The sequence below is a fragment of the Rhipicephalus sanguineus genome, chromosome 5, assembly GCF_013339695.2.
Source record: "Rhipicephalus sanguineus isolate Rsan-2018 chromosome 5, BIME_Rsan_1.4, whole genome shotgun sequence".
NCBI lineage: Eukaryota > Metazoa > Arthropoda > Arachnida > Ixodida > Ixodidae > Rhipicephalus > Rhipicephalus sanguineus.
This window is the reverse complement of record NC_051180.1, coordinates 107,191,496-107,217,518: the sequence shown is the minus strand read 5'-3', so window position 1 is coordinate 107,217,518 and position 26,023 is coordinate 107,191,496. Positions and strand designations below refer to the sequence as shown.

General features: G+C 42.9%; 2 protein-coding genes across 2 annotated transcripts in view; one reads left to right on the top strand and one right to left on the bottom strand.

The window, feature by feature from the left end:
• The window catches only part of LOC119394894 (kinetochore protein NDC80 homolog), a 45,383-nt gene extending 34,297 nt beyond the window's left edge, over window positions 1-11,086 (top strand). The window contains exons 11-15 of the mRNA XM_037662194.2: window positions 1,551-1,790; window positions 4,723-4,815; window positions 7,370-7,494; window positions 8,398-8,500; window positions 10,319-11,086. Of these exons, the coding sequence (XP_037518122.1) occupies window positions 1,551-1,790; window positions 4,723-4,815; window positions 7,370-7,494; window positions 8,398-8,500; window positions 10,319-10,411 (654 nt within the window). The 3' untranslated portion in view covers window positions 10,412-11,086. The remainder of the gene's footprint in view (window positions 1-1,550; window positions 1,791-4,722; window positions 4,816-7,369; window positions 7,495-8,397; window positions 8,501-10,318) is intronic.
• A 3,538-nt stretch (window positions 11,087-14,624) lies between these two features.
• Window positions 14,625-24,803, bottom strand: LOC119394893 (UDP-N-acetylglucosamine--dolichyl-phosphate N-acetylglucosaminephosphotransferase). The gene is made up of 5 exons (XM_049416009.1): window positions 24,512-24,803; window positions 23,858-23,972; window positions 21,667-21,880; window positions 20,129-20,281; window positions 14,625-14,842 (listed from the first exon to the last, which is right to left on the bottom strand). The coding sequence occupies exons 1-5, from the start codon at window positions 24,658-24,660 to the stop codon at window positions 14,625-14,627; spliced, it is 849 nt and encodes a 282-aa protein (XP_049271966.1). The 5' UTR covers window positions 24,661-24,803.
• Window positions 24,804-26,023: the final 1,220 nt, after the last annotated feature.

Here is a 26,023-nt window from a genome sequence, read left to right as displayed (position 1 = left end):
TTGTGGGCTGCACACGTGTGGTGAATATTCAAGGCCTTTAAGTGTTCTTGGATAGGTTCTAATGGATGAGAGTGCGTTTGTAGCACGGTAAGTTTGTTCCCGTTGTTTTAAACACCATGTAAGTGATGTTGTGAGTTGTAATTGATACCTGCCGAGTGTGGATGTTTGCGTGGTGCTTGTACTGCCTTAACTCGGAATATAATTTGTTTGTGTTGTCAACTCTTGGCTCCAACTCTTGCTTTGGACCACAACTGGCATTAGTTGGCGCACTAAAAGGACCTACATTTAAATTGTGTGTGCTTTCGTGGTGCGTTTCGGTGGGCCGATAAGGCTGCCCTTGGAACTTTCCCGGCGACTGCCTGTCCATTAACGGCATCAGTCACTGAGTGACACTTTTCATTTCAGTTGAGTCAAACGGGCAGCATTCATGGAGAGTATTGAGGCCCACTCTACAAAACATTGGTACTCCAGGGCAAACTGTTCACATATGTGGGGTAATCGGCAGTTCTAATAACGACTTCAGTATTCAACCTGTAATGTGCAACTATAAAACGCCTTATCTACGGCCTGATTGCAGTAAGTGTCGGGCGTACAAACGCGGCTGTGCTGGTGAGGTTTGGGGGCAACAAGTGCCCCTTGTGCACCCCTCCTGCTGATACCCATGATTGCGACAACTCTGCATGAGGTGCAATTCATGAAAATGCTTGTTGACGACGCATGCACACTACCTCCCAACTCTCTCAAAATTTCTGTTATGACTGTGAAGTTTGGGACTTGTTTTATGATTTTAAGAAATGCCACGCACAGTAAATTTGTGTAAGTGGCCACAGCCCAATCTTCACAGCTGTTTCACAGGCGTAGCCAAGGTGGGGTTGAACCCCCCCTTGGCTACGCCCCCGATGTTGACATTGTGAGGCCTAGCTCATTCGCCAAGACCGTCCTTTTCTTCTTTGGGTCCTCGTCCACCTTTCATAGGTTGTCTGATGCACGAGGACATCGCTTGCATGGAGGACATGACTTGTAATCTAAACACGAAGGCACAAAGAGGCGCATTAGGGCTTCTAAGATTCGCGCACACAATCTCGGAAGCTACGACGCGTCACTGTAGGTTTACTCTGATCACTGTGTAAGAAAAGTATTTTTCATACACCGTGATTCTGACCAATTGGCGGCGCGGCGCGTATGCCTACGCTTGTGCTTCTGTGCTCGCACGTGCTTGGCGCGTCTTCCGCGACAGCGCCTCTTCGTACTTGCGCGGTAGCGTACATACGTATCAAACGTCGCGAGGTGAAAATCTGTTCGAAACAACCGTACTCCATTACACTGTAGGCCAATGGGCAATGGCCGGGACAAAAGAAAAATTCGTATCACACCAAAATTCATATGAGCCGTGATCATATCACCGAGGTTTCACTGTGTCTATTCGCTCATTTCGAATACTTCGAAATTTAGAATATTTTAAATTCGTTTCGATGTGCTCTAATATTCGCACAAGCCTAGTAAAATGCCAAAAGCAGGCACGTAAACTATGAAAACAACCTCTGTTGCAGCTTCGCGCTGAAAACGCCCAGCTACAGGCAAGCTTCAAGTCCTCTACCACCTGCCTGCGTCGTGTGCTGCCAAGAAACACTCTTGATGACTTCGACCTGCGACCAGTGGAGGATGCCCGATCTCTTCAGAGGCACATTGCCTCAAACACAGCAGCTGCCGCTAAGGTGGCCGACCAGCTCGGTCGTATGGAGAAGGAACTGCAGGGCTGCATACAGCAAGATCAGGATCTGTGCGAGCAGGTATTCATTGAATGTTCCTAGGTATCGTTCTTCCGCAAGTTCTTCAGGACACTTAGTCTGCACATGTCACGCTGACACCTCAGATGATAAAGGTTTATGTACTGCTGTGAAACCCACATGTATAGAATTCAGTGTTGGCGGTAACGTGTTACTTTTTTCAGTAACTTAGTAATGTACTCGTTACTATTTAGGACCTGTAATCGGTAACGTACTTCACGTTATTCGTTACTTTTTTTTTTTTTTTTCAGTTATCCCGGAAGTTTTACACATTCCCTCGTCTCATAGGCGCCACTATTGCAGAGCTCGCCCCGACGGTCTATTGTCGCAGCGGCGTACTCATGCCTGTCCGCCGGGCTTTAATAATACTGTTGGGCGAGTTGGTAATTCATGATGAATGAAAATAGCGCGAAAAAACTTAGGACGAGAAGAATAAGGCTAGAGCACATGCGCTTGTGCCATAGCCTTTTCAGTCTCGTCCTACGTTTTTTAGCGAGATTTAGTGGAGGTGCGGATGTATTCATTAAAAAGAGGCAATCTGTCCGATGACAGCTTTGAAATGCAGCTGTTGCTTTATTTCTACAAGAAGCTGTAGTTATTAGAAAATTTTCTTTGCAATATTCTAGCGATGGATATCAAGCCTGTTTTTAACCCTCCTCCCCCTGACCCGAAATCTTTCAATTTTTCATGTGTAATGTACAGGGACACATACAAACTCAAGCACAACCATGCATAAAGTATGGCTAAATGCCGAAAAAAATTTCTGGCTACGCTACTGCTGCCATGGTAAGACACATTTGTGCAACCTGTTCTCGTTAAATCGCTACTTCGCACAAAAATTCTCGTTTGTGATAGTTTTGTGTGAATATAAATATCAGCTTTGTATAAAATTATTTGGGTTCCTACAGTGGAAATACGGTGAATAAAATTTCTGACCATAGAGTAACGGCAGAAGTAACGTCCATTACTTTTTTGGGGTAACTGTAACGTTAACACGTTACCTTTTTTATGAGGTAACGTAGAGCAGTAATGCCTTCCTTTTTTGTTAGCGTAACGAGTAACTTATTACTTTTTTTCGGTAACGCCTACAACACTGATAGAATCTAAAGGGTATTGCAAAACTGTATGACAGGCTTGTTGCATTCAGGCAGCATGCGAGGATTTATCAGTCAGCTACCTACTCGTATATACTCGTATATGGAGGTATATGGTTTGCATCTCGGCTAGTTGGTCATCTTGCATGTTGAGTGGTTGCAGCAGAAGTTAGACACACGGACGAAGGAAAGAAACACTAAGGCACTGCTGACTAACAACTGGCGTTTAGTCTTGTTTAACCTCTCTCATCTTTGACGATCAGTTCTTAATTGTAGATAACCGCACATATATATTCTGCAGAGGGTTTCAGTAAACGCCAGTTGTTAGACAGACAGACGAAGGAAAGAAACATGAAGACACTGCTGACTAACTTTTGCTGCAACCACTCAACATGCAGATAAATGTTCCACATTTGCTGCCATGGCCATGAGTGGTGCTAGCTAACACACTCCAAGGATTACACAAACATATATACCCAAGAAAGTAATAGGGGAACAGCTGCCATAGTAGCACAACTGGCAGAGCTTTGCATGCTTCATGCAAAGGTTGTGGACTCAGTCCCCGCCAGTGGCAGTTTGTTCTTTCATCCAGTTTCATTTCCAGTTATCTCATAATTACCACGCTTCTATTACAAAGAATAAGATCTCCTATGCTTTCCTCGGCCTCATTACCTGTTGGCTTCGTATCCGTTTCTACCAAAATTAGGCCCTTCAATTGATTCCCCTTAACCACATTGCTAGTTCGGAATGAGAAATGTAGGCCCTGAATGTAGTGTTCCACTGCACAGAAATTGGTTTTTATTTTATTTTTATTTTTTATTGTACATTACTGCATTACATAGTAGGGGTGCATTGAAGTTTACTAAAGCAAATTTGCCGCCATGGAGTGCAATAAGACCCTAGTTGCTTGAGCCATTCACGTTTTTGAGATGTGCAACTTGCTCTTCTTTTTTTCTCCGTAGCATGTAAGCTGCCTTCACATTGACTGCCTCAATAATTTGACAGCATTTGTTATACCAGCGTTGTCTTGTCGGCATGAATATTTCCAATATTTCCAGAAATGCTAATAGCATCGTTAGGAGAGCCAGAATTTCAAGGGTGCAGTGTGGCGCAGCATTTGACATAAAAGAAAAATGTGTAGTATAGTGCTATACCTGTGTGCAGGATTTCGATATACCTAGCTTTGATATATCCGGGATCAACTAGCGAAATTATTATTGAAAATAGGATTACCTAATATAACTTCAAACATGATATGCATCACTACTAGATGACCTAAATTTGCAGATGTCCGCTTCTGTCCAAAGAATCGGCAGTTGTACAGAGCTAAAAATTGGGAATAGGTGAATAAGCAGTGAGGGAAAAGGCTCGAACGTAAGTATTAATGAGGCACATCGTACGAAGTTGCCCGACAGCCTGCACTATTTTAATTAGGCATACTGAACAAACAGCACTGACTGTAGGACTACTGAAAAATTGCAACACATTGCCGACTATTATCTAGTGGTTTATCCAGCAACAGAAATACAAGGAATTGCATGGCGGAACATTTAATACAAGAAAAAGTGGGGAACAAACAAAACAACAAACATTCCCCAGCCTTCCCCGCTGTACCAAATAAGGCAAGAGCCATGGTAGATTGGCAACTGCATCGCAAACTGCAAATATTGTGAAGGTGAATCGCCCACTTTTCCAACCCTTCTGGTGAGAACTATGAAAAACTTGGACATGTAGGACCACTAAGCGCACCCTGTGGTACTATACTGGATCGAAATACTATACAAGTTGGTAAAGGGAGGCTTGGATATGGTGCAATAATGTTTTCCCTTTGCACTGTGCAGTATACATTCAAAGTGGAAGACCTGGAGCGAGACCTGCAGCTGAAGCAAGAGCTCATTGCCAAGCACAAGTCATACTGGGCAGAGCAAACGGCCGTAAGTGCCTCTTTTGGCCGTTATTGTATGCATCTCGTCAGCATCACTACACTTGTGAAATTTAGACTGGTAATCAGTTTCAACTTTCAAGTGTACCTATGGCTGATGTTGACGCGGGTAACACACTAGTGCTTTTGAGAGAAAAGTGCAAATCTCGACTGGAGGCTCATCGCAGCCTTCGACCGTCGTGCACCTTTACATCGCATGTGGCATGCGACGATCACTGTCAACTGATACTAAATCACACTGCAGACAAATTACGACCGTGACAATTTTCTATGCAGTATTAGACAATAGAATGGAAGAATGGGGCTGAAAAATAAACCTGGGTACACCTAGTTAAGATAGGTGAAAAGTGTGAAGTGGAACAGGTGATGTAAAGTGTAGAGCACAAAGTCAGTGTTCTATTAAAGTAGCAAAGGGGATGCAAAGGCAAGGAAGGCATGGTATGGTGCCTTGATGAGATTTGGAAATCGCAGGTATAAAATGGAGGTAGCCGATGGAAAGCACATACATCTGGACATTACTGAAACATGCCATTTTCTTGCAATGGACATACTAGTACATAGTAAGTATGCTGGTGTTGTTAAATGCATTGTGAGGGGCAACTCTTACAAGTCTTGTTGTTAAGCACTGCCAAGTCCCTGGTGTCACCACAAGTAACGATTACAATTTTGGATTGTTTGCACATGCAGCTAGCTGCAGCCACTTAGGTAAGCTCCTCTTACAATAATAGATCCGAGGTATCCCATCACATTATGCTAAGGCAAGCTAAGAATTGTGGTGCGCACATGCCGGGTCACGTGTAATTTGCGTAGTCGTGCCTTGCATAACCGTACTGGACCTTTAAACCAAACAGTTGCTATAGTTTTACTAGGGGTGTGCGAATATTCGAAATTTCGAATATTTTTCGAATAGTGTTTGCTATTTGATTCGATTCGCACTGAAATTTTACTATTCGAACTTCCCAAAGACAAATGCAGTCAACGTCCGATTAAAAATGACCCCTTCAGATTTTGAATATGCTTCACCTCATTACACTCTCGTATTGTGGGAAAGCTGCCTTTCAAGCTCCGTTACGGTCGAACTTTGCCAAGAGGCAAAGTCCGGTTGAAAGTGGTCCCTAGATTTTCAATATGCTTCACCTCATCACACCCCGGTATTGCGGCAAAGCTGCTTTTCAAGCTCCATTATGGTCGAACTTAGCCAAGAGACAGTCAACGTCCGTTTGGAAGTGGTCCCTAGATTTTCAATATGCTTCACCTCATCATACCCCCGTATTGCGGCAAAGCTGCCTTTCAAGCTCCGCTACGGTCGCAAATGTATTAACTCAAGAAAACGTTGGTTCCAATATGGAGATGAAAGACGTGGCAGAGTTGGGGGCTCAATTAATGCAGTTTTGGACCTGAAATTTGGGCAGGAAGTCCCAAAAATCGGACGCCGAAAATTTTAGCATCCAAAATTTCAGATGTTCTTATATATCGACGTCTACGAGGCAGATTTGGAACTCTGGACTTGAAGGGAGCACACCCTTGTCCGCCACATCAGTTGGGCTTCCACAGAAGTTGAGAGAGGAGGAGAGGCTGAGGAAATGGCATCTTTGCCTATCACATGTAAAGTGTTGTCGGCAACACTTTGGTTGCACCAAATCATGTACATAAATACAATTGGGCCTCTACATTGCCTCACTCTTGATAAGAAAGACAACTATGAAATATGACCCCACCAGCGCTTCATCAACCTAGCGAAAAGAAACACTTTCATGTTGCTATCTCACAAGAACATACTTAGGGATTCTCTGCAACTTTTTCTGTAATTTCACTTCGAATTATTCGAAAAATGTTTGAGAAATATTCGAAAATTATTCGATTCGATTCGCACTCAATCTTTATTATTCGAATTCGCTTCGCACCCAAAATTTTGCTATTCGCACAGCTCTAAGTTTTACTCCTTCACACTATCTGGAGGCTCTCTCCTTCCACCATTGAGAGGCTGAGCTTTTCACAGGTTGTGGTGTCCTGGTGGTTGTACTTGCCATATACTGTGGGTATCCGCCGGTATTTTTCACATGCATAAGGTGGTTCAGAATATTGACAGACCGCCTGCTTGTACGGAAAGGCAAAGTTGGGTTTATTGGTAAAGCGTCGAGTCTGGAAAGCACCATCCGCATACGTGTCCGTGTCCGCCTTTCTGTGTAGCACTGCTGCTCATGTCTACCTGTCCATATGTTGTACGCCGCCCTGTGAAACTAAAACTTCACAAAGTGGTGCCAGTTACACGGGCTTCTTATCTGAAACAGCAGCACCCTAAATGGCAGTGAGGAACCACCTAATAGGCTACATTTTCATATTACGTCACGTTCAGTGATCAACAGGTGAAAAAGATGTCTTGCCAGACATTGTGCATCCACCTGATAGGCATTTCAGCAGGATTACATCTCTCTTCTAGTCTCTGCGTCAAGCGTCTTCAAATAAACCAGAAACAGTCGCGCATTCTAGTAGCGTTCTCGACCTGCAGCTTCGAGAGTAAATCATGTGTTGATGCTTCGTTTCAGGACACGCGCAAGAACGCTCATGATCTGGACAAGGAGTATGCCGATATCTGCAAGGCAACCTCTGACCTTCGGCAGAAGCTAACCACCGATCCAGAAATCAAGGCCGCTCAGGAGTCTGAAAAGCGGTATGTCCCTGTTGTCTGCTGTCTCAGTAAACGTTCATCAAACGATATGCTTTTTCGCACCTCTGTGTGGCACTGTTCGTCACGCCAGTGCTATGATGGGCGAGTGTTGACCGTTATCGAGTGTTTGTCTGGCTGTGTGCACATAGCACCCCATTTGTTAATTTAGTCACTGAACCAACGTTTTCTACGCAATTAATTGCCAATAAAACTGCAGATTTTCAAACGGCCAATTTTCACATGGTTTCGTCTGCGCTGCATCGTGGAGGACAGGAAGGAGATAGAATGGCATCAAGTGCTTTTGGCTGAGGCAGATGCCGGTTTTGCTGAGTACATGACTAGGGTTGGAGACATGAACTAAATGCTGCGGCAGTGTTGGAACTTTCTCGAGAAAGTTTCACATGTTATCAACTGTCTGGATTGATAGCTAAGCAATAGTAAATGTATTATTTTTTAGAAGATAGACTGATAATTATGGAGCAAGAGCTCTGCACATTGGCAAGCACATGTTGAGTACTCTCGAAAGTGCTATGCGTTAAAATTTGTGTTGGTAAATTGGCTGAGGAGGCTATTACACTACCTCCAAAGTGTCTAAATGCAACTTGCTCCTCCAAAGTGCTGCAGGTTGTCTGACTAGAAAATGCTCAAAACTAAAAACTCTGCTGCTACCATTTTTGCTGAAGTTGTACAAGTTTGTCCTCCTCTCGTGTGCCTTTCCACGATTATCACTCATACTCGATGCATTGCAGGATGACGTCTTTACGTTGTGTACCTTTGCAAAAGCTAAAATAAACTTTGATTATACAGGCATGCTGATATGTAGTCAATCGTTCTCGGTATGAAAACGACGAGTAACACTCGTGCCTTTTCCACCCCTGTTTCTCCATTTGCACGCAAAACATCAAGCCTGGCTAACCTCCAGAAGCAGTTGGCAGAGACCATTGCTCGGCAGGATGAAACCATTGCTGCCAGTGATGCTGCCTTGCACCAATGCGCAGATGCTGCACGTGTAAGTACTAGTACACATGTTTGCATCCACGGCTGCAGTTCTGAAGTGCTCAGTCATGACAATGTAATCGTTTTAATGTAGCTCTATTTTTTCTGTGCCTAGCCGGTGGTACCAGTGGCTAAAGTGGTTGCTTTGGGGTGTTGGTATGACATGGCGGGGAGGAAAAACAGCGCAAAAAGACGGACCACCAGAAAAAGGAAAACAGCAGAGCAACACTGTTGTTTGTCTTCCTTTTTCTGGTGCTCAGTCTTATTGCGCTGTTTTCCTCCCGCCATGTCGTACCAGTGGCATTTACTTAGCCTGTGCGATGAAGTGAAACAAGTCTACTGAACCGCCAGGATGAGACACAATGCCTGCCTGTTTAGTGTTTAAATTATACTAAATCCTGGTGTTTTAAGGGGGGACATGGCACTCAAAAAATTTATTTCTTGATCAATTTTGATGAAGCTTCATGAGTTTATATTCGTGTGCTAATTTCAAATATGCAATTATTTTTCTAGAGTGACGTGCAGTTTTAAAAATACAAAATATTTCATGTGCCTTTTGGGGAGCAAGATTTTTTCTAAACAGAGTTAGTTAATAAGTAAATCAGCATATCACGATATTCTGCAATCAGAACTTTGTGCAGTGCAATAAAAATGGGCGTTCTAAACCCATTTGAACAAAAGTTTTGGTATGTTGAACATTCACGAGTGAAATTCTAGCTTGAAATTGACTCACTCGCGAATGTTCATGGCATAACTTTTGTTCAAATGGGTTTAGAACGTCCATTTTTGTTGCATTGCACACAGTTCCGATTGCAGATTACCGCGATATGCTCATTTACTTTGTAACACAGCCAGTTTAGAAATAATCTTGCCCCCCAAAAGTCACATGAAATATTTAGTATTTTAAAAACTACACAATATACTAGAAAAGTAATTGCATATTTGAAATCGGTACACAAATATACATAGTTGCCAAGTTTCAACAAAATCGATCAAGAAATAAAATTTTAAGAGCAGTGTCCCCCCGTTAAGTGTCTAAACCACAATGCGGTTATGAGGCATGTCGCAGTTGAGGACTTCGGATTAATTTTGACCACCTGGGGGCTTTTTAATGCACACCTAAATCTGGTGTTTTTTTTTTTTTCATTCCGCCCCCAAATGAAATGTGGCCATCGTGGCTGGGAAATGAACCCACATCTTTGAGCTTACCAGCACAACGCTTTAGCCACTAAGCCACCACAGTGAGTCTTTTTAGTCTTTAATTTAGCCTCAAGAGACTTGCCACATCTCTGATACGCCAATACAATGATGCTTCCTCACCTCAAAGCCAGAGTGGCCATGTCATGGCCTCCAAAACTGGGAAGCACACACTGCCAGATCTTGGAGGCCATGCATAGCCTCCAACTTGGAATGGCCATGGCCATTCAGCAAATGCCTTCACCTGGTATGCCTCTTCGAGCCAATTTGAGCCAATCTGTTTTAGTTCAACCATGTGATCACTGGTGCCTGTAGTCATTTCCATTAATTCCATCCTCAACCCCCTCTCTCTTGTTACCAAATAGCATTAACTTGTTACATTTGTTGTTTCCGCTGTTTGGCATTTGCTTCATTATTCATAAATTGTTTTTCGCAAATAAACATGTTTGCACTTATGTTAACAAGTTTTATATTTCAAAACCCCTACTGGTAAAAATCGGTCTTTTTTATGGCATGTCTGACCCTGTTTTGACCTTTCAGTGTCCTCCATTAAAGTCACTATGTGTAGCGGAAGAACCATCGTTAAAGTGTACAGTTATGAGGTTGCATTGCAACATGCTTTCTGATGTTCCAGGTCACTTACAGGGAGATCATGGACACAATCAAGGAAATGCACGACAGCTTCGTAGACGCCATTGAAGAAAACATGAGACTGAGAAAACAATGAGATGTTCTTCTGTAATTATTGCTGTTGTCTGTACATTTGCGTAACTTCAGATCTCAATAAACCCCCTAACCAGAGCCGTGCTTGCCCTACCTATGTACATACAGATATCGCCAAGGGCTAGTCCACGCTGTTTCTATTCCTTTGCCGTGAACATGTCGCAAACGTCTCTACTCATCCAAAACTCCTACTGCAGAGTTTGGACCACTCGCATGTTTGTATCGTGTACTTTACATTTGTTCCACTGTTAGCATTTCTGCCCTTTGCGGGATGTTGTGTGTTATTGAACGTTTTCGTTGATGAAGTACTGAACACATGCTCTATTCTTGTACTCGTATGACCACGTTGCACGAAAATCCTCAAAGGTGGAAGTAGTAGAAGAAATTTTATCTCCTTGTACATAGTTGATGTAGCTGAACTAAGAGTTGCTGTTTTTATTATGTTCTATTTAAATAGTTTTTGCAGCTGGGTTCCACCACCCTTTCAAATGACCTTTTTAAAACTGAGTTTTTATTCTTAATATTTTAAAACACAGACATTCAGAATTGTTGTGCAGAAAAGGTTAAGTCTCTGTGCGGTTCTGTACAAAAGTTATGGTCTTTTTCGTAACTGCACTAAAACAAAAAATGACGTGTTCAAAAAAATTAGTTCTTGCTTTTCAGGTGTTCTTCATGCATGAATTCTCTTAATTTATGAATAAACCTATATTTTCTAATGAAACTTTCCATGCTTCCTTTTTTGGCATTAACCCTTTGAGACTTTTTGTACACAATTGTGTACATCACTTGTTTTTGCTAGTTGCATCGACAAGTCTCTAAGAAAGGGCAAGAAAAATTGAGGTTTGGATGAAATGGACCTCCTGCATAATAAATCTATCTTCATTTAACTTCATTTGGTAGAGTTGCATACGATTACTTTGCTGAAGGCACCACCACTTTCTCGACGAGTCGTTCGACGTGCAGCTTTATGCGAGCAACGTCAAAAGTACAATTTTTCTTTTGCTCGAAATTAACATAATCGAAAACAAGTTTGCACGATATTTCTAGTCAGAGATCTGATTCTATTTATGCAAAAACTGAACATGAGTGGCTCCAGGATAACCAGATATTTATTTACAATTTAATAACAAGCTTAAGTATAAAACACAAAATGTATAATGACAATATTTCGGTTGTAACAGAAGTGCCTTGTGACAATGTGCATGTTTGACGCATTTGCAAACAGTTCTTCACAGGTCGCGTCTGAAAGGTTTAAGCTGTGCAATGAACCAGGATAACTGAAAAGCATGAGCAAGTTTTGATGTTAGAGGATTTTAATTGAAGTGCAACCACCCAAAAAGGCAAGAGTTTAGCAGTGTGATGCCTTGTGTGTTAAAGGTACCATGCAGGGTGGATAGACAGATACGGTCAAAGTGCCTATGGTTTGTCAAATGCTTCGTGCTAAAGAAATGCATATAATGTGCACTGAACAGGCATGAATTAAGCTTTGTATAAGCATATAACATAACTAAGGCCACCTTTCAAAAATATGAAGTTCATTTCGCGTTCTAAAACGGAGGATGCAGGGGAAGCCTACACGAAAATCTTGAGTCTGCTGCCTTGTATTATGCACAAGGAGTGGAAAAAGGTAGGCTTGTGCAAATATTCGAACGAATACTATTACCGTATTCGAATTCGCTTCGAAACGAATTTAGATTATTCTAATTTCAAAGTATTCGAAATGAACGAATAGACATATATAAACCACATGTAACCCCCTGTAAAGGTGGTTTCACTGCAGTGGAGGGGTGCTATACTATGAATACCCCTATCCAGGGGAAATACAGCTGCGAAGCCCCACTTCAAGGTTAAATGAATAAATTACCCCCACATCGATTCATAATTTCTTAAGTTTAAAAGCTCGTTATACCGGCTTATATGCTCTAAATATAGTAAATTTTAAAATGTAACGTACTTTACAGGTTATCACTTGCTTTCTACTGAAAGTAGAAAGCAAGTGACGCGGGGGTTGCTTCCACCCCCGTGTCTTAATCCGAACTGTGCTCTGAACTCTTTATTATGCACCAACAAGGCGATTGTGGATAGTGACCACGCCTTTCTGAAAGCCTGTGGCCGTTTCAGCTGTCCGCGAATGCCGTTTTTGTTCATTTGCGGTGCTTCGCGCTCAGCGGGCTCTGAGGATCATCCGAATTAACCGGGTTGAGGCCTAATATGACCGAATTGGGACCAAAGAACAGGTCCGAATTATCCAATTTTCCTTATTAACGAGTGTCAAATTAATGAGCTTTTACTGTACTTGGAAGCACAAAACAAACAAGATACACCAGAAAGGAGAACTAGACAGGACAAGCACACACTTAAAACTAAAGTTTATTTGTTGTGCACACATGCGTTTCACTGTTGTTTTTGCCTATTGGTGTACGATAAAGCCTCGATGGTTTCTGGAAATAAACTTTAGTTTGAAGTGAGCACTCATCTTGTGTGTTTCGTCCTTCTAAGTACCATCATAGATCCTTAAAACTCTCCCAACTATCTGTTCTTTTTACGCATAACGCTGACACAACAAAGTCGGTGCTGAGGGACACCAGTTGCCGATATCTGTCATTAAGCTTCTGTCACCAAGATCCACCATTTGAACCTTTACAATGTTATGTGCGTTTTAAAATGTAAATTAAGCACAGCTTATTGTACCTCTCCGCAATGTTTCACTTTAAAAAAAGGGGAACATGGCTTTTAGACAATAGATGCTGCAATGCGGCCCGATACCGAGTTCAAGATCCGTTATTGCAAGGCAATGCTATGCATATGTAGTCGTCTTTATTAGGGATGGTCGAATAGTAAGTTTGAGGTTCGAAGCGAATAGTGATTTGGTCGAATAATTTCCAATCGAACAGTTCGAATAGTACATATCACATATTACGAAAAATTTGCATTTTTGTCGTGACCCAACTGCCTTGCACAATATTTTTAAGAATTGGAATTAGGCATGTGTGAATGTCACTTTTTCAGTTCGAAGTGAAATGACAGCAACTTTGAATGGTGCAAGTTACAACTGGAACAATATGTTACATTTTAAAAATTACTAAGCTTAGTGCATATAAGCCCGTACAACAGGCTTCTAAACTTAAAAATAATTAATTGGGGAGAAGGTAATATTGTTGCAAGCCATGATGTACAAGAAGGAATGCTCCTTCGAGGTGAAGAAGAAGAGGATCTGGATAGCGCTCGCGTTGTTGCAGCTCCGCCATTTTGGCTGAAGGACTGTGTGTACATTTTTCAATATATTTCTTTCTTCCTTTTGTATAGTCTCACCCCGCGACAATATATACATTAACCTGAGAGTGGCAGCTGGCGAGCAAGGATTTCGCCTGGAGAGTAGTTTCATGGTACAGCATCCCCACGCTGCAGTGCAACCACCCTTACAGGGGGCTTATACGCGCTGAAATATACATGTGGTATTCATTCATTTCGAATAGTACTTCGAAATTTCTAATAATCTAAACTCGTGTCGAAGCAAATTTGAATACTGTAATATTCGTTCAAATATTACAAGTGCCTGAATATTCGCCCATCCCCAATCTTTATATTTTTTGCCAATGTATTCATTTTGATTTGTTTACATGCAGCGCAATCAAGGATGTTGCATTTATGCTTAATAATCATGACACCATAGTGTGATTATTAATGGCAGCAGACTTCTGTGTATTAAAAACGTAGGTTTTGCACACCTCAAGCAGAGACCTAAATTTTCATTTTAGGCACATTAATGTCTGCAATAAGCATGGTATAACCTATATCGCTTTATTAGTGCACAGGAGCATATAAGACGAAGACGAAAGGTGCAAACACAGCATGCATTGTGTGTTTATAGTTCCTTTTCATCCTGTGTTCTTCAGTACACTAAAATGGCGATATGGATCTCTAACATGCTGAAGCATAAACACTTTCACGATAATGTTTTAAAATTGACTTTATTTATGTATTGGCTGAGTGTAGCCAATTTTTATGGTAAACTGGCATATCATTTATATGCGAGGTCTAAAATGTAATGAATGCATCCTTGTGCAAGCATCGCTCCACATCACATCGCTGGACACACCCTCCTGCCCCACGAGCAAAAGGTAAAGTAGCGTGTTAATACACAGAACATTTATTTTGTGCCAGAAATGAAACATGATGTATGGAACTAGCTGACTGGTTGGGTTTCTTCTCACATCCTAGAAGAAATCTGATGCACTGGGACGCTTTTTGCGGAACAAATGACTGTCATTAGATCCAAAGACATCAGATGCCCTGACACGCTTCTTTGCAGACGAAATAGGTGTACTGGATGGCAGTGAGAGCCGTGCCTTCAGAACACCCTGAGCAGGCTTCTTGGACGCGTCGAATGGAATCTCGGGGCTGTTTTTCAGCGTCTCGAAGTACTCCCTTGGATCTATGGGAAAACAAGAACGCAATATAAATGCAAAGCAGAAATTGGAAAGTTCTACGCTTAGTACAGAGGCAACTTGATTACGGATCCCTAGACATAGCGATAAGTTGCATTTTACCACTTAAATGCAGGCATTGCTACACTCCAATAATGCATTTCAGGGACCATGGCACCAAAATTTTTCACTGTTAAATAATGCATTGCATGTAAAACCGTACATGTCCCACACAAGCCTAGCAAAATTCGAACACATTTAATGTGGTAGGAAATTCATATTTGATTCAAACTTTCTTATAACACAGTTAAACCACGTCATCGTATGACGGTGGAGAGAAAAGTTCTTTCACTTTATGAAGTGCCGGATCTATCCATTGCTGGCTTTAAACATTCTAACCAGATTGCCTTTGTCTCATGCGATGCCAAGCGCTTTCACGCGTGGCATCATCGTCGAAATAGTGTGGACGTCGCTCTATGTCTGTTAGGTGCTGCAGAAGTAAGTCTTTTATCTTCGAGGAACATGCTGTGCTAGCCTCGGAAAGGGGACCTCTGTGCATTTGTTTTTCTGAGTGCACCTTCTTGGGAGCTACATTGTGGCACACATATTTCATCAATTTGGAACTTCCAAGCAGCCAGTCAGGTGTTTTGAAAAAGAGATGCTTCATAAGTCTCGAAGTGCACAACAGATAACACTACAGACCTCAAAAATCAAGGGTGTGGCTAATACACGGGCAATTCTTAGATATATTTCTGGGGGCGATGACGATTCGTACTTTTGATGGCGGAACTTCGGGCAATCCAAGGGGTCCACAATGCCGCGGGCAGGTACTCCCTCCCTGTTCCAACTTGGGAGCAGCCCACAAGGGGGTCGGGGTAAAACCCGGCTCTCCTCCCTCGGTGTACAATGAAGTTATCTATCCATCTTTTTGGGGGCGATCTTTTAACAAAGTTCTGGGTTTGGCCATTACACAAATATATACGGTTCTCGAAGCAATGGAATTCAATTTCTCAAAGGCCATAATTATGGGTATACTGCAAGCACCGAGAGTTTTGTACCGCAGAAGCCTGAAATAAGTCGGTGTTTGTTCCGCATGGTTTTGTACTCGCACGTGCGCTTTGGCAGTCCCAACCAAAGATAGTTTAGGTAACTACTCCAGAGCAAAATTTCCACTTAAAATGCACAACGAGAGCCAAGTCCTTTTTTTTTCCTATATGTATAGTAATACAGTTGAGCCCGACTATATCGAAAGTATCCTTGGCAAGGATTTGCCAAGGAATGAGCCATTTCTGAGGCATCTCGCTGGCCACCAAATAACCACATCAACAAATAAATTACGTGCATTTGTCATGTTTGCTTTCGTAGCTACCATGATATATATATTATAGACATAAAAATTAACAGAAAGAAGTAGCAGCAACTTTTTCTTAAGCTGGTGTGATTTCTATCATGGCAAATGCTGGGCAAATTTGTGTAGCACACTTGCCGATGGATAGTGCTCTGCGCAAGTATGTGCCTCTTCTGTCGTGGTGCAGTGATTGCAACTAGCAGATGCTCACGACATCTGCTTTTTTTATTGGCAAAGCAGGCAACGTCTGAATGCGCCGAGAATGCCCATTAATGACACTGCTTTTACCATCCACCTGCTCTGCTTTCCAATTCGTAGTCTTTTTCTTGTTTTTGCCATCTTTTCTGGAGAGTGCAGAGGTTAGTGTGACTTTCCTCTACTCGAGAGTAAATTAAGCAAAGGAAACACCACAATAATGCTTTGTGCCTTAATGGTACAACTTGCAACTATCAATGGGTATATAACTAGTCTCACGATTAAATTACACGGTCTCATGCCCCCAAAACTGCATAGGGAGTTACAATTCATAGGGGAGGACTCTTGATAAATTTCAATAAGTTGGGAATTCTAATAGTAATTGTCGGGGTTGTACATCCCAAAACCACGATATGATTACGAGGGATGCTGTAGTGGAGGGCTCCGGAAATTTTGCCCATCTAGTGTTCTTTAATGTGGCCATTATAATACCTCTGTTGCACGGGCACCCACAAACTCCGTTTAACTCCCCCGTCTTTACATCAACGGAGATGCGGTCCGCGTCAGACGGTCTCCCTTACACCAAGGAAGTTAAACGGAGTGTTTCACAGAGGGAGTTCGGCGATCGCCATTAAAGACGGAATGGAGTACTCTTGTCCCCAGTAATCTGTATTACGGAAAATACTGCAAGCACAAAACAGCTGCAATCAAAACAATAATGCATTTTGTCAATATTAAAAGTTCTTTCACTGCATAATCCATTCATAACGTGCGTTTAACAGAAGAAAAAAATATATATATTAGAGCTGCTCGAATAGCAAAATTTTGGGTGCGAAGCGAATTTGAATAATAAACATTGAGTGCAAATCGAATCGAATAATTTTAGAATAATTTTCGAATATTTCTCAAATATTTTTCGAATACTTCGAAGTGAAATTACAGACAAAAGTTGCATGTATGTTCTCATGAGATAGCAACATGAAAGTGTTTCTTTTCGCTAGGTTGATGAAGTGCTGGCACGGGGTGGTGTTTCATAGTTGTCTTATCATGAATGAGGCAATGTAGAGGCCGAATTCTATTTATGTACATGATTTGGTGCAACCGAAGTGTTGCCGACAACACTTTACACGTGATAGGCAAAGATGCCATTTCCTCAGCCTCTCCTCCTCTTTCAGCTTCTGTGGAAGCCCAACAGATGTGGCGGACAAGGGTGTGCTCCCTTCAAGTCCGGGGTTCCAAATCTGCCTCGTAGACGTTGATATATAAGAACATCTGAAATTTCGGATGCTAAAAAGCTTTGGCGTCCGATTTTTCGGACTTCCTGCCCAAATTTCAGGTCCAAAACAGCATTAATTGAGCCCCCACCTCTGCCACATCTTTCATCTCCATGTTGGAACCAGCGTTTTCTTGAGTTAATACATTTGCGACCATAGCGGAGCTTGAAAGGCAGCTTTGCCGCCATACGGAGGTGTGATGAGGTGAAGCGTATTGAAAATCTAGGGACCACTTCCAATCTGACGTCTCTTGGCCAAGTTCGACCGTAACGGAGCTTGAAAGGCAGCCTTGCCGCAATACGGGGGTGTGATGAGGTGAAGCACATTGAAAATCTAGGGACAACTTCCAATCTGACATTGAAACTTTATTCATTCCAACATTCCATAATTTGGGATGCTGAGGGCCGGGGTCAAAAAGCCTCTTCACGGGCTTGACTAGGACCACGACCCCATACAAAATGGCAGGGATAGGCACGCGTACAGGTCAATAAAACAATGTACAGAGTGAAAAAATAACATATCTAGTTCAAATTTCATCGAACATGAACAGAAATAGCTCAGTGAAATTCTTTTTAGGCGAAAATACACAAACAGCCACTGCATTTAGAATTTGCCAAAACCTGAGTGACATCCTTCGTAATCATATAACAGAAATCAGACAACACAATGACGTTAATTTATAACTCTAACCAGACTGCATATATATATATATACATACATATATATACACATATATACACATGCACATACATACACATACCAAAAGCAATGCATGTGAAACCGAGAGATATAAAGCGGCAAGAAAATGTGTCAACTTTAATTCGATAATCACATAAAATGCAGGGAAACCATACAAACGAAAAAAAACAAAATATTAAACGATATGTAAGCCAAAAAATATTTTTAGCAATATTTTCATATTGTCATTTGATTTAAGTAAAACGGCAAGAGAAAGCGCAGCATTTCTTTGCCGTTTGGCCAAGTTGACTGTCTTTTGGCCAAGTTCGACCGTAACGGAGCTTGAAAGGTAGCTTTGCCGCAATACGGGGGTGTGATGAGGTGAAGCATATTGAAAATCTAGGGACCATTTCCAATCGGACGTTGACTGTCTCTTGGCTAAGTTCGACCGTAACGGAGCTTGAAAGGCAGCTTTGCCGAAATACGAGAGTGTAATGAGGTGAAGCTTATTGAAAATCTGAAGGGGTCGCTTTCAATCGGACGTTGACTGTATTTGTTTTTGGGAAGTTCGAATAGTTCGAATAGTAAAATTCCAGTTCGAATCGAATCGAATAGCAAGCACTATTCGAAAAATATTCGAAATTTCGAATATTCGCACACCCCTAATATATATATATATATATATATGCGTACAAGTGCACATACTCTCTGCATCATGCCTCAAGAAAAACCGCTGTGCTGCCATTTTGAATAAGTGTCTCCGAGTCCTTGTGCACCATTTTGTTTACGTCTGTGCATCTCATTCCATTCTTATTGCGGTGCTCTTTATTATACTTCAACATTACCAAGTCATGGCAGAGAGTGTTACGGGTTCTTCCTTCTCCGTCAACCCCGGCGATCGTGCTAGCAGCACATGCAAACTGTTGTGGGACCCATCCGCAGCATGGGCTTCGTGTACTAAATGCGAGACCTGTGCTCACCCTATAGTATTTGAACGGGCAACGTGATCTAGGAGGACAACTTCAAAGAAGTCAATGACAACTGGCACTGTGTTTGACGATCAGAGCACGTAGAGAAAACGGGTACAAAAACAAACATAGTGTTGCCAGCACTCCTATCAACATTACTATCAACATCCTTGCAGGTACACATTTCTGTGATAAAAGCCAAAACATGTTTTTCAAATTTCGATTTGAATAAATTGTAGTTTTTATAATCATACGTACGATTGAGAATGTATTCAGCGTGATTACACAAGAAATCTTGCATGCAGACATAGGCGCAACAGCATCTAATGGACCCCTTGCGGCTTCTGTCTAAAGCTCGTAAAATTGCAGCGTGACATGGCTAAAACTCCATCTCCGCCGAACTCCCTAATGGAGTTTTACATGTACAGAGTTTAATGGAGTTCTGTGGAAGCTGTGTGACGGAGGTATAAATCTAAGCACACAGGCCTCTAGCATATCACCTCCATTGAGATGTGACCGCCGCGGCCAGAATTCCATCCCACGACCTTCAGGTGTGTTGGGTGTTCTCCAATATATGTGTGGCCATTTAAAATTAAGCACGATATCAAAGCATTTTTGCATTCTGATCCCTCTACAATGTGGCTGCCGCAGCCACGTCAAACCTGTGGCCACAAGTTCAGCAGCGTGCCATGGTCATCGAACTACCATAAAAGCTAGGCCACTTAACAACTACAATAACAACAGCTAATACTTATACATACCACTAAAGTCTACAACACAGCAATGCTGACATAACCTCTACACATCAAAACTTATAGGCTTATAGAGAACACTCACCAAACAATTCAATTAGATTAAAAATTATGATGGAAGCAGCAATGACAGCAGACTGGCCAGCTTCAAGACCGTTGATGCCAGCAAGAATGTTGATGGCATTTGTGCAGAACACGGCAAGCATTCCCATGTATATGTAGTACAATGGACCTGCAAAATAATCCACACGTCAGTATGAAGGTTACTTTTGCCTGACACAGTCAAATCAATGCCATGCATCGCCCACATCGCAACGTTAGATGGAAATGCACTTTAAATCGCAGAAACAGCGTCTGGAAGTATTCGGGGAAACGCAAAGTATTGTGAGCGAGTATGTTTCTGGCTTGCTACAATGATGTCAAAAATAGCACCAATAAATTTGGCAAGACTTGCTGCAATATAATATTGCAGTGCACGTGAGAAACATAGGTTTTGCATGTACCCAGAGGCGGCGACACAGTCGGCATCAACCGAGGGGGGAGGACGGTGAGGGAGAAGAGAGTTAACTGTGCATTGAGAGTGATTTACACAACATACATCAGCACTGTTGTCACCAAACTATGGAAGTTTGTTTGCGCAAGCTTAGCATTATACTAGATGCCTAGAGCAAGATGTAGCCGCCAATTAGGGCTGCTAAAGTATGCAATCCCAAGGGCGAGGCCTCCTTGGTGGACAAGTTTGGGAGCAGTTCTCTTGTGTGCTGTGTCAGAAGAACATGTCGTACTTGTGTACAGTTTAAACGCCATACAAGGTGTGGAAGTGCGGCACTAAACCTTGCTATTGCTGTCAGTGCTTCACACTTTGTGCAAAACCTTGTGCACACAGAGAGAAACAGTTTTGTTTGTTTTCTGCAGACGGGCAGTGCAGTCCCATGGCAGCTTTCAATTTCCCCTTTCACCTTTGTTAAAGCAAAAATTAGCCCAGCTTCATGAAGGCTGATGAAACAGCAAAGCATTCTTTGTCACTTCATCTTGCCTCCTTTTGAACGCAGGGTCCAATGCAAGCCGTCCACGTCTAACCTCAGTTTCTCTCACTCGATATTCTGGATCTTCCGCCCTCTGCTATGGCATCTCTTGCGCAGGCTTCTGGATCAGAACTAGCGTGCACGCGCAAATTCCTGTTGACGCTCCCGACGGGCAGCCTCTTCTAGCAGAGAATGCATGAATTTACCCATCGCTGAACATTTGAGAAGACTGCTGGACTTCTTGAACAGATACGTTTGCCTCCTCCTGCCGGCAAACGAATGCCAGTTGTGCTCTTATTGCACAGTACGCGGTCTGCGGGACATTCAGGCTAGTTATAGGCAGCTTTTTTCATTATTAGTGAACAGGAGGTGAGTAGTGGGGCCTTCCCAATCTCTGGGGCACATACCTGCTAGGAACTGCGAGCCGTCTTATGCCGATAATCCCGTGAAAACCTTGACCATAAACAGCTTTGCTGTTAAAATCCTCTTGCTTTAAGCCCTATGGCATGTCAAATTACTGTGTTGACTGTTTCAGGGTGACCCGTAAAAATTAGCCAAATCACTAGACAAAGAAATTGGTATCAAAACTGACCGAGCCAAAGGTCGTTGCCAAGTACGAAGCGGAAGGGCTTGGGCACAATGATCGTCGTGTTGTTAAAAGTGACGTAGTAGACGACGAGTAATGGCAGCGACGCCAACGTTGGCAAGAGCAGCTTGTCCCGCCACTTGAGGTCCAGCACGTCGTCCGCAAAGCCCAGCAGCAGCATGCAGCAGATGGACAGGAGAGCTGCCAGAAGCTCGACAAACTGCAGATAGATGTCCAGCAGCACTGTTAGAGGCACGATATTGTCATTAAGTGAATCTGTATACAGTCAAATCTCAGCATGACTGTGGTAGTTCTTGTTCACACCAACACTGCGTGGCTACAATTTTCTGCTGTGTCATTGCTTCCCCAACCGAGGCACTGTTTTCACCCCTCTCTATGGTGGCATAATATAATAATTGTTGGAGTTTTAAGTCCCAAACCACGATATGTTTGTGAGGGACGAAATGGTAGAGGGCTCCAGCAGGCACGTAGGCAAGGGGGGGGGGGCCGGGGGGCCCGGGCCCCCCCCGAAATTCGTCCAGCCTTTTATATTCCCGGACAACATTTTTTTTCTTTTTGCCATGAAAAGACTTTCTTTCGAATAATTAGGCCTTGGGCCCCCCCCGAAAAAAAATCCTGGCTACGTGCCTGGGCTCCAGAAATTTTGACCATCTGGTGTTCTTTAATATGCACCTAGATCTCAGTACGCAGGCTTCAAGCATTTTGCCTTCATCAAAATGCGGCTGCCACAACTGGGATTCGATACCGTGACCTTCGGTTCAGCAGTCGAGCACCATAGCTAGACCACCGTGACGATTATTCTATGGTGGCCTAGCTGATGAGCTTGTGCTTCAAAACGGACGGGCCCGGGCTCGATTCCCAGCCATGGCCACCACATTTCGATGGGTGAAAATGCAAAAACAACTGTGTACTTTGATTGAAATGCACATTAAAAAAACACAGGTAGTCAAAACTAGTTCGGAGTCCCCCAATACGGTGTGGCTCAATTGTATTGTGGTTATGGAATGTAAAAGCCTAGATTTTGTTTTTTCATTTGCTTCTGCAGATGTGTACTGCACCTTTTAAGCCTCGACATCAGCAGCCAATAAAAATGCTCCCAGATTTGCTTGGGGGATCTTTACTGGCGGTGCGAAGGAAGCAGTTAACAATAATTATTCAAGTTTAACGTCCCAAAACCACAATATGATTGTGAGGGATGCCGTAGTGGAAAGCTCCGGAAATTTCGACCACCTAAGGTTCTTTAACGTGCCTCTAAATCTAAGCACATGGGCCTTAACATTTTTACCTCCATCCAAAATGCGGCCGCCGCGACCGGGATTTGATCCCACAACCTGCGGGTAAGCAGTCAAGCAGCATAACCACTAGACCACCGTGGTGGGTAAGGAAGCAGTTGGACTCTGCAATCGAGACCAACACATTGAAAATGCTGTGCAGTACTTGAATTGTGAGGTGTGCCTGCAATCAGTGCTTTCCTGCAGTGCTGTCCTATTGTCTTTTATTATTTATTTGAAAAGCTAAGACAGTTTATTGCATTTCACGTTAAAATTCATTTCATTACCTCAAAACTTCAAGGTTTTTCTCTATGCACAAAGAAAAGCGAGAAGCAAAACGGAAGGGCCATAAGACTGAAATCAGGTTTATTTACCGTATACGTGCACATGACGACGATACACCTATAATGCTGTTTAGAAGCCTGTTTAGCTGTGCCATTAGTGAATGAGTGAAAAGGCGAAATGCCAGGTCAAGAGTGGTTGACTTTTAACAGGCCCCTTTTATGGCTGCTTAGGTTTAAACAACTGTAGCCCCATACATTGATCCATAATTGCATGGTCGAAGGAACTGAATGTAGAACTCAAAAATCAAATACTTTGCAGGTGACATATTAGAATTGTATTTGCATGTTTGTACGTATATCCCTCGGGATCGCCCTTAATTACCGTTGAAAACACAAGTTCACAATGTGCAAGCAAACTGGAGGGAATTGATGCACATTAGATGATAGAGGCATACGCCATAGCAGCTTACTGTTGCAGCAGTAGTTGCACAGCTATTAACTTCAGGAAGAAAAAAGAAAGTCACGTTGTTTTTGTCCATGCTTTGTGTCATCGGCTGGGTATAAACTTGGCGATAAGGCGATTTTGTGTACCAAGTACTGGCAACAGGACCGCAAACTTACATCACTGTGTGGAAAGATTGAGGCTTCCGTCAGATAGTTGAAGAAGGGCACAGGGATGAATAGGAACACGGTAATTAAGAAGACTGTCGCCGATATCACGCCAGCGGATTCTGGGCTGAAAAGAAAAACGAGACAGAAAAACGTAGTTTACACAACTCACAGCGAAGAATGCACAGCTGGAGGCCAGCGCACAGTTTTAAAAGCACAATGATGCTTAGGTGCGCTAAATAAGCTATTCCGTGAAGAAAAGTTTTGTTTAAAATTTCAGCTACTGTTAGCAGATGGCAAGCGCGCGGCGGTTTTATTTATGTGTACGGACAACCGGCTTGCATACCACAACGTATGACGCATAAATGATGCTAACGCTGCGTTAAAAAAAATTTCGGAACTACCGCTCCCACTCAGAGGCGCGAAACGAAACTGGCGAATGCATGTTTTCAGCGGGATGAAATGAATGATCCGTAGTCTAGACTATTTATTCAACCAGCATTACTACAACTAGCTCGCCTTTTCACATGAAAACAGCGCTGACACGTCGCTCTTAGAAAATACTGCCTCGTTTGCGCGCACACCACGCGATCAGCTGACGTAATACAGTGTTTAACCGTTTGCAAGTCGTAACGTATCTAGCGAGCCGACAGAGAAAAAACTTACACTTTTGCTTTGGTTGTTTTGCTCATGTCGACCCCTGATAGTCCAGCTTTGATAAACATCTCTCTGAAACGGGGTATTAAGTCTAGCGTGACCAGATGAGCAACAGTCGACATCGTCAGATTGATGCCGAGTACGATTAAAGTGTGCATTTTGAAAGGCCAGCCGTGAGTGGGCACACGTCAACGATGTTCACAGTTCAAAGCGGGCGAACTAGGAGACGCTGAACACATCACAGTCACGAAAGCGGCCACACGTAGCCCGGCATCGTCAACGCAAAACAACTTCTCCGACGCGATCGCAGGATCGTAGCGCGCAGACCACCGGAAGCAGCGAAAGCACAGCGTACACGCGTATACATATACACGTAGGGCGTGACGTAATACGCACTATTTACTACCGCCATTCTTTCTTTCTTTTGGGAGCTTTACAGAATGAGCGATTTTATCAACTTCAACTAAATAAAATATGTCAAGCAAGAAGCTTATTTTTATACTAAATTTTGTTATCCCATTGTTGTTACTAGTCCCGATAAAATTTTGTGCAGCTATTTCTTTCTGCGCAAGCATACAACAAAAAAACTTGCTGAGGGGGCCTCGTATTTCGTGTACACACCTCTTGCGGGACGCAATTTCTTTTATGCTTCGATACCACAAGCTTTCAAATTAGATATTATATATTGTTTTCTATTAGACTGCTCTTCATTGTTCTGATTTAGATGCTCTTTTGAGAAAGACAAAGAACTTGCTTTTCTTGTGCGTAACACGTTTCTCGCGCCTGCGCACTCCGCGTCTTCTCGTCGACGGCCTTCCGCCATATCGTGCAGACGTGTGGGAAAACAAAGTGTCTTCCGAACCGGCAGATTGCCTTCTCAAGACTGGAGGTCAGGACCTGAGACGATACAGACAATGTAAGGTTTTATAAACGCTATTAATGCGACTCGCTGCTTGTTTCGCTTCGGTTTGCTTATCAGCGACCGGCATTCTTGCCTGGTCGTTATTGTTCATCCGGCCGCCATTGCTGCGCAGTGGAAGCGACGAGACGGCAGTGCAACTCGTTGTGGTGTTAAATCTACATTTCGCAGTTTTTGAGGTGTGACGCGTTGGTCTTCCATTTGCCGCCTTTCGCGAGTAAGTCATCCGGTACAACTGCTGGAGCCCGTAGTTTAGGTATACAACGATATTCGGTTCGGCTTCGTTTTGTATACGATTACTTTTCGTGCGGAATAGTGTTAAAACAAAAGCGGGTTTTCGCTGATAGTACTGAGTTCTGGTTTCGGACGCGCACATGGTCAGAACGCTGACCAATATCGCGCTAATTTGGAGCTCCCTTTGTTTTTAATTGCTGCTGGCAGGGGAATTCCGGTGGGAGGCATCGTTTTTCTTAAGCCTAACTACTTCGACTAACGCCGGTTCGCGTACTGACGCCCCCGTGTAACAACGGCCACGAGACGCTGGTTAGGTTTCGTTGTACTGGTGGTAAGTTGTACGCCTTAATTGTGAAGTTTCCAGAAGT

Coding starts and splice junctions, on each gene's coding strand:
- LOC119394893 (XM_049416009.1), bottom strand. CDS start 24,660: ATGCACACTTTAATCGTACTCGGCATCAATCTGACGATGTCGACTGTT. Junction 21,881..23,857: donor CAATCTTTCCACACAGTGAT/GTAAGTTTGCGG, acceptor ATCTATCTGCAG/TTTGTCGAGCTTCTGGCAGC. Junction 14,843..20,128: donor AATTGAATTGTTTGGTGAGT/GTTCTCTATAAG, acceptor GTTTTCCCATAG/ATCCAAGGGAGTACTTCGAG.